This window comes from Equus asinus, chromosome 1 (assembly GCF_041296235.1).
Source record: "Equus asinus isolate D_3611 breed Donkey chromosome 1, EquAss-T2T_v2, whole genome shotgun sequence".
NCBI lineage: Eukaryota > Metazoa > Chordata > Mammalia > Perissodactyla > Equidae > Equus > Equus asinus.
In genome coordinates this window covers 189,237,364-189,246,327 of record NC_091790.1, presented here as the reverse complement: position 1 = coordinate 189,246,327, position 8,964 = coordinate 189,237,364, and the positions used below count along the sequence as shown (strand labels likewise).

Genomic DNA, 8,964 nt, shown 5'->3' with positions numbered 1-8,964 from the left:
TCCAGCCATCGCTAAACAGATGAGCAGAAGCAAAACTCTTACATTAATCTTTTAGGACCTAAATGTTGGAAGATTAATGAGCAAACACTGTTCAGAACCCCAGCAAGAAAATGACTTTGCAGAGCTGGGCTGCGGCTGGATCAGTCAGCCCACCATCAGCAGCCTGACCATAGCCCTGGGCTCCCCCGGCTGTTCCGAGGCTCAGAGAGCTAAGCCACGCCCACTCTGTGGCTAGTGATGCGGGCCCCACAGGTGGCTCTGGGAAGGAATTAGGATCAGTGTTTGCTAATGCTCTAACCTCATGGAGGAGGCCTGAGTTCCTCAGTCTCCACCTAGGAAATGTGGAATTCTACGTCTCTGCCACCTCGTCTACCTGGGATGGACTACCCGCCCCACCTCCCCATGACAGGCAGCACTGTCCCTAGTTAGGACTTCTGTAGTGGGAACTAGCAAATACTCAAAACAGCAGTTGTTAACTGAGAGCGATCTCACTCCTCCCCTTCGGGGACATTTGCAATGTCCAGAGACATTTTTGGTTGTCACAAGTGTAGGGGAGGAGGTGCCACAGGCATCTAGTGGGGAGAGGCCACAGGTGCTGCTTAACATCCCACAGTGCACAGTCCAGCCCCACCCCCCGACGCATACACACAACACACAAAGAATCACCTCGTCCAAAGTGTCAACAGTGCTAGTGCGAGAAACCCTCTCTTAGAAGATAGTGTTCCCTAGGGACCAGTGCTGTCCTGGAGGTGGTAGGGACAACCACCCAGTTCTTGACCTGGTGGGTTTCTTGCTTCTCTCCACTTCTAAGTAAGTGGAGAAAGCCACTCCTCTCCCATCTCCTTCTTCCACTTCTCCAGAACAGGACCGCTGACCTGTCATGTACCTCAGCCACAGTGCCCAGGGCCCATCATTCTTGTAGCGGTCCACAAAAATGTTTTTACTTCTTTTAAAAGCAGAAGAAAGAAAAGAACTTTTAGATCAAAGAAAGTGTTTCAACATATAATAAAATATTTGTCTTTATACCAACGTAGTCACAAAATATAATATTAAATTTTTTGTGGAAGAAGGATCCCATAGAGTAGCAGTGCTCAGCACCCACGAGGGTCATCATGCAGCCCTGGTTCAGAAGTTTCCTCTGAGTCTTGGCTGAGGTAAAGGGGGCTGAGGCATGGAGGTGGGTGTTACTGTTCTTTTCTGGAAGTTTCTCTGTGAGAAGCCCACACCACCCTCAGGGCAGCCCTGGCTCTGCCACTGTGCAGACCCTGCCCTCTGTCGTCTGACTACGGCCTGGGACCCCGCTGGGGCATATTACCTAGGGCTGCCTGATTTTCATGCTGGTGAGCTTGCCACCTTCTGGCCACACCAGAGGCATTGTTCTCATACTCTCGTCACGCACAGCCAGATGCTCAAATGTCAGCCCTAACCACAAATTTAAAGTCTTTGAAACATAAGACTGGAAGCTCATCTTAATTTTAACAGCTAATATTATTGGGCAATTACACTGTGCCAGGCACTGGACTTTGTGCTTCTTACACTAATTTTTTCCAGCTTTATTCAGATTTAATTGACAAATAATACTGTGTAAGTTTACAGTGTAAACCATGTGGATTTGATACAGGTATATATTGCAACATGATTACCACCATAGCATTAGCTAACAACAGCCTCACATCACTGAATGACCATTTCTTTTTTTCAGTGAAAACATTTAAGATCCACTCTCTTAACAACTTTCAAGTATATAATATAATATTATTAGCTATAATCACCAAGCTGTGCATTAGATCCCTAGCTCTTATTTGTCTTATAATATTTGTTTACATTCTTTGACCAATATCTCCTCATTTCTTCACACTCCTATTTAATTTTGTCAACTATCTATGAAGTAGATGTTACAACATTTCTGTTTTATAGATCAGACAATGAGGCTTAGAAATATTAGTAATGTGCCCAAGCCTGGTAAGCTATGCAGCCAATAAGTTGGAGGGGAAAGTTTATAATTTGAAGTTAATTTTGGTTAAACTGGTAGGAATGTAAGTTGGCTATTGACCCCAGAGCATTCTGTATGCACTGCACTCATTTACATTTGTGTGTGACATCCATTCATTCAGTCTACACTGAGCACAATGACTGCTCTAGAAGCTGGGACAACAAAGAAGAGTAAGGCACAATCAATGCATTCTAGGAACTCACAGCCCAGCAGAAGAGATGGATAAGGAAACGGTCCATATAGTAACCATCCTGTGATGAGGGCTTTGGCAGATGTGAGCCCAGAGCTGAGGGCAGCTACACCACTCTGGGGCCAGGATCCCCATTTACCTGACTGTGTGGAAGGGAAACCTGCCCATTTTCTGACCTTGGAGTTGGCCCCCATCCCTTCTTGCACATAGTTGCTTCTCTGCCAGGGCTTCGGGCAAGGCATCCACTCCTCTTGCATGGCCCCAGATTCACACAGAGCCCTGTTCAGATGTATAATAAAGAAAATCACTGCTCTTTTGAGTCTGGACCTAGAAATCCCAAGCTGGCCAACAGTTATCCTTGTCTCTTTGCCTCTTTCTTCTGGAAGGCTGTCCATCTGCGTGGTTGAACTCAGGAAGTCCATTTGATTCCTTTGCAAATGCCCACATGTGTCCTTCTCTTGTTCTCAGCAGCAGGATGATAACATGTTCAGCTGCCAAGTTGATGGCCGAGGCAAGAAGAAGGATGGTCAGCCTGGGAGTCCCAGCAGCAGCCACCTGGCCTATGGCATCTTGGATGTCCCACCATGGTATCTCTGCATCCTCTTGGGGATCCAGGTAATGCCACCCAGCAAACACTGGGTCCAAAGAGGCTCTGCCTCAAAAGCTACATCAGTGCACACCCGGGTCAAATTAGTCAAGATCCACAACTTCTTTTGCTGATATTGTTGTCTTCCATGTAACTGAGCTCTAGGGGGGCTCAGAGCTCCTCTGGTCTCTCTTTCTGTCCAGGAGTTTGGGGGGCGGGGGAGGAATTAGCTAGGAATCTCTCTCATGCTGGGCTGATAGGTCACATCAAGAACACCAACTGGGCCATTGTTTGTTTTTTCAAGAAACTAATTTTAATTTATTTGATTGGCAACAACTAAAAAATTTGTTAACCAATGCTTGGGGAATTTTGGGAAGCGAGCTCTCTTGAACACTTTCGTTGGAGTGTTATTTGCTGCAATCTTTCTGGATGACAATTTGGTGATTTCCATCAACATGTAAAACACATATACCCTTTCGCCCATTTCCCAATGCTTGAGAACTTCTCTGTGGATGTGCTGACAAGGTTTGTTCAGATCAGTACAAAGAAGTTCTTGTAACATTATTGGTAATAATAAAATCAAAACCACACAACAAACAAACAAACCTTAGAAACAATGAAAATATCCATCACAGGGAACAGGTTAAATAAATTGTGACACATCCTAACAAAGAACATTTATATGCAGCTGTTAAAAAGAGAAGGATAGGGGCCGGCTCAGTGGTTCAGCAGTTAAGTTCGCATGTTCCGCTTCGGTGGCCCAGGTTTCGCCGTTTGGATCCCAGGTGTGGACATGGCGCCGCTTGGCATGCCATGCTGTGGTAGGCGTCCCACATAGAAAGTAGAGGAAGATGGGCACGGATGTCAGCTCAGGACCACTCTTCCTCAGTAAAAAGAGGAGGATTGGCAGCAGATCTTAGCTCAGGGCTAATCTTCCTCAAAAAAAAAAAAAAAGAAAAAAAGAAAAGTAAAAGAGAAGGATATATTTACTGTGCAGTTAGGGAATGTTCCCCAAGATATGTTAATGAAAAATCACAGTAGATAACTGTGTATTGTGTGATCTTTTTTTGTGTTAAAAACAAACAAAAAAGAAATAAAATGGTGGAAATAAGTATATGTAGTAACTTCACATGTTTTGAATGGTTCACAAGAAACTAATAAAGCTATTTAGCCTTGGGAAGAGCAACTAGGAAAGGCAGGGTAGCTTTCAACTTTCATTTTTTTTTATTGAGTAACCTTTTACAGCATGAATTTTCTAATTTCATAGATGTGTTTCTTTACTATTACAGACGGGTCAATATGGGATTGCAGGGATGTGATACACATTTTTATTTGCTTCTTTGTACTTTTCCATAAAATAAGAACAATGTCATACCATTTTAAAAATATTATGATGAGCCAATAAAATGGATATTGTAGATGTTTTATCATGAAAAGATGTTGAATCTTGTCAAATGCTTTTTCTGCATCTTTTGAGATGATCATATGATTTTTATCTTTCATTTTATTAATATGTTGTATTATATTTACTCATTTGTCTATGTTGAACCATCTTTGCATTCCAGGGATGAATCCCACTTGATCGTGGTCTATGATCCATTTAATGTACTGCTGAATTCAGCTTGCTACTATTTTGATGAGAATTTTTGCATCTCTATTCATCAGGGATATTGGTCTGTATCGTTCTTTTCTTGTAGTGTCCTTATCTGGCTTTGGTATCAGGGTTATTCTGGTCTCATAAAATGAGTTTGGGTGTGTCCCCTCCTCTTCAATTTTTGGAAGAGTTTGAGTATTGGTGTTAATTATTCTTCAGTGTTTCATGGAATTCACCAGTGAAACCATCTGGTCCTGGCATTTTCTTTGTTGGGATGGTTTGGATTACTGATTCAAGATCCTTGCTTGTTGTTGCTCTGTTCACATTTTCTGTTTCTTTATGATTCAGTCTTCATAAGTTATATGTTTCTAGGAAGTTATCCATTTCTTCTAGGTTATTCAATTTGTTGGTGTATAATTGTTCATACTAGTGTCTTATGGTTCTTTGTGTTTCTCTTGTATCAGTTGTAATGGCTCCTCTTTCATTTCTGATTTTGTGGGTCTTTTTTTTTTTTTTTGCTTAGTCTAGCTAAGGGTTTATCTTTTTGATCTTTTCTATTGTTTTTCTTGTCTCTGTTTCACTTGTTTCTGCTCTGATCTTTGTTATTTCCTTTCTTCTGCTAACTTTGGGCTTAGTTTGTTCTTCTTTTTCTAGTTCCTTGAGGAGTAAAGTTAGATTGTTTATTTAAGAGCTTTCTTCTTTCTTGATGTAGGCATTGGTTACTATAAACTTCCCTTTTAGAACAGCTTTTGCTGCATGCCATAAGTTTTGGTATGTTACGTTTGCATTTTCATTTGTCTCAAGATATTTTTTAATTTCTTCTTTGACTCATTGGTCGTTCAGAAGCCTGTTGCTTAATTTCCACAAATCTGTGAATTTTCCAGTTTTCCCCCTGTTATTGATTCCTAGTTTCATACTGCTTTAGTTGGAAAAGATACTTGGTATGACTTCAATCTTCTTAAGTTGGCTAAGGCTGTTTTGGGACTTAATACATGATCCATCCTGGAGAACGTGCTCAGGCCTTCCTGGTCAATGGTCTTGCCCTCACCTTCTGCCTTGTTTTAATAATGAGCCTCTTGCCTTGTTCTTATTCTTGTGGCCCTGTCCTTGGTTCTTGTTACGTCCACATAAGCTCTGTTTCTACTTTGGTTTCTTAGCCAGGATATCTGTTCCCAGCACTTGGATCCTACCCAGGGTTTGCCCTGGAATCCCAGACTCTGTAGCTAGATCCCTGCTTCTTGCTGCCAGGCCTTCCTAGTTTCTATTGTTTGTCTGGATCTGTGCCTATCATTCATGGCCAGGTTCCCTCTGAGACTGGAGTTGGAGCTCTTGGCTCTGGCAGTGGGAATGGAAATGAGGGTGGTTCAGGAAGCCACAGCATCTACACACCCATCTACTCTCTCTGCTCTGCCCACAGCACTTCCTTACAGCCCTGGGGGGGCTCGTGGCAGTGCCGCTCATTCTGGCCAAGGAACTGTGTCTGCAGCATGACCCCCTGACCCAGAGCTACCTCATCAGCACCATCTTCTTTGCCTCTGGCATCTGTACTCTCCTGCAAGTCTTTTTCGGAGTCAGGTAAGTAAAATCCTACCCATGGGTTCAGACTTTTACCTGCAAGGGTATTGGCATGTCTTGCTTGGCTTGTGTCAGGACAGGCAGTTAGGAAGCTGGTGTGACATGGTAGAAGGAGCACAGAGCCAGGAGTCAAGCCTGGGTTCAAGTCCTAGATTCAACACTTACTCTTCATAATAGTTAGGAATCTTGATTAAGTAACACAAACCCAGATTAACCGAGGTAAAATTTGCTCTTTATTAACTTATCAGATCAAGCCAAGAGAAAGGCAGGGCGCATTTTGCATCAGGAACATCTTGAACCAGGGAGTCAATGCAACTGGGACTTGCTCTCCTTGTCTTGTCTCTACTTAGGTCTGCCCATAATATTTGTGAGACCCAGGGCAAGAGTACAAATGCAGACCCACACACTCCATGTCTAAATATCAGAGAGTTATAGACCAAACTTACAAACTCCTAAAGAAAATATGTTCTGATCATCCCACCTGGAAGGCCAGGTTTGAATTAGAATTCTCTGATTCCTTCAAGTTCTGCTTTGGAAACTTACAGCATGGGGAGGGCTGGCTCCAAGCCTGGGGGCTTCTCCCTTCTCTTCCCACCACAAGCTTTGCTCCAGATCACAAATGGTCTCACATGCATGAATGCGGACACCTCAACCTGAACACCCTAGTTCCATCCACACCCCCTCCCACCTCCGGATTCCCCAAACAGCTGCCCCCTGGCCATCCTTCAGGCCTAGGGGTTTGCATACCAGCATCATGGTCAGCCTTCAGCAGGACAGACCTGGGGAAGAGGCCCAAGCAGGCTCTGGAAGAGGTTTAAGGCCATTTGAGCAGAGAATTCTTGGGACTAAAAGAAGAGGGGCACATAGACTTGATGTGGGTCCCTTGGCCCTGCAGACGCCTCCCCAGAGGAGGCCAGAGTGGAGGCCTCTAGAGCATCAGGCTAAGTGCAGGGGGCTGTCCCTTCCTAATCTGAAGACAAGACTGTCTCTTCATTACTCTGCCAGTGCCTGTGCTTCATTCTCGCAGACATGCTTCCTGCATGTGTCCACAGACAGGGCTGCTGGCAGGCCTCACACTAACCCCTCAAAAGCAGGTCAGTACCGCTCTGGCTGTCCTCACATTTTAAAATTCCAGGGGAGAGCTCTGATTGGCCCAGTTTAAGCCACATGCCCAGCCCTGGACCCCCCAGGGCAACAAATATGGCAATTCCCATTTGGGCAGCTTTCCAAATGAAGCGAGAAAGACGATGTCTGTTCTGAGTAGACAATAGAGCAGACGTTCGCTGAACCAGATATGTGCTCTGGGATCTGTCAGATGAGGCTCATGATAATATGTGTCCTGCTCCCTTACAGTGTCATCGAGATAATCAATTGTTATAATCAGTGGAATTATCTTTTTTTCCTTAAACCATCAAGTCTTTTCTGTTCATATGTAGGCTCATAAAATTAGCCTGAGTAAAATAGAGTCCTATTGCTCTGGAGCTGGCCTGGACAAAACTGTGAATGCAGCCTGGAAAACATGTCTTTGGAACATTCCCTCCTCATTTCCACACATCCGGTCTTCACTTTCTCCACTACCACCCCCGGCCCCACCTGGATTGCACACCACACAGTGGCTCCCTTGGGTCACCACCTCCTCAGGAAAGTCTTCTCTGTGGGTCCTCCAGACCTTTCCTGCTCACCTCCCTCACCCCACATCTGTCAGTCCTGTATCTTCTCCCTCTCACATTTATTTAGCATCCAGTCCAAGGACAGACCCAGGTTTTGTTCAGATTAAAGCTTGTACAGTTTTTGGTGTCCCCTTTAAGAAGAGAACACAAAATTATGAACATATATCATGTACAGAAGAGAATAGTATTAAATTCAAAAAAAGTCAAAACAAATTACAAATTTTTAAAAGCAGGTAAACACCATAAATTTCAAAACATAGCAAGGTATTTTTTATTCTTTAACTTTCTGATAAGCCCCTGTAATACAGTTTTCGTCACATTTTATGGTTGCATACCCTTCAGTCCCCTCTTCATTTCACAGAGAGAAGGAAACATAATTCAGTCATTCCTCTAGCAGGAGTCACTCCAAATCTGTTTGTTATGACTGCTAGTTGGAACTCATTATCATGCTTTCACATGCAAACTGTAGTACTGCTATAGCTTTGTGCCCCAAAACACAGGAATTCTGACCAATTCTATGGCACATGATTCCTATCAATGTTTTATAAATGCACGGTGCGTTTATCATTGTATATGCTGCGTTAATAAGCATATTCCCGACAGGAGAAAACTTCCATTTTGCCTGCACATCAATGAGAACCAGACCTTCTCCAGTAATTTGGCGTAGCTGCTGGTTGGCTAATTTGCCACAGACTAGCTTCTGAATGCACACATTAAAACCTTGTTTCTCGGGGCTGGCCCCGTGGCCGAGTGGTTAAGTTCACGCGCTCCGCTGCAGGCGGCCCAGTGTTTTGTTGGTTCGAATCCTGGGCGCGGACATGGCACTGCTCATCAAACCACGCTGAGGCAGCGTCCCACATGCCACAACTAGAAGGACCCACAACGAAGAATATACAACTATGTACCGGGGGGCTTTGGGGAGAAAAAGGAAAAAATAAAATCTTTAAAAAAAAAAAAAACAAAAAAAACCTTGTTTCTCATCTACCACCCACATGTGTCAAGTGGCAGGTGCTGTGGGGCACATTCATACCATAATGTGGCCTCTAGTCCTGCACCTTCATGACATAGAATGAGCTGGCACAGTGGGCTGTAGAGTGTTGCTAGAAACCATGAACACTCCAAGATGGCTAGCAATGCATTAACTACACCTGGGTAGTTTAGTGGTCTCAAACCACAAAATATATCCTACTACATTCAAACTAAATTTATCCTGACTCAACTCCCCCTTAGCCAGATCTTAAAAAGTGTCCATGGCCTTTCAAATGCCATCTGGCACAAGGGTTGGAGTTAGGGAGGTGGCGGTGGAAGGAGACGGTAGTTACAGACAATTGTGGCTGAAACCTTTTACTTTCGCAA

The 8,964-nt window shown here is 43.9% G+C and overlaps 1 protein-coding gene across 8 annotated transcripts in view; it reads left to right on the top strand.

Moving 5' to 3' along the window:
* The window catches only part of LOC106829998 (solute carrier family 23 member 1-like), a 54,129-nt gene that overhangs the window by 4,176 nt on the left and 40,989 nt on the right, over window positions 1–8,964 (top strand). For 2 of the 8 annotated variants that reach the window (XM_070514106.1, XM_044780385.2), the window contains exons 2-3: window positions 2,655–2,798; window positions 5,781–5,938. In XM_070514106.1, coding sequence (XP_070370207.1) covers window positions 2,655–2,798; window positions 5,781–5,938 — 302 coding nt within the window. Of the gene's footprint in view, window positions 1–2,651; window positions 2,799–5,780; window positions 5,939–8,964 lie in introns of all 8 variants that reach the window. The other 6 variants (XM_014839367.3, XM_070514091.1, XM_044780500.2 and 3 more) reach the window with 3 other exon arrangements.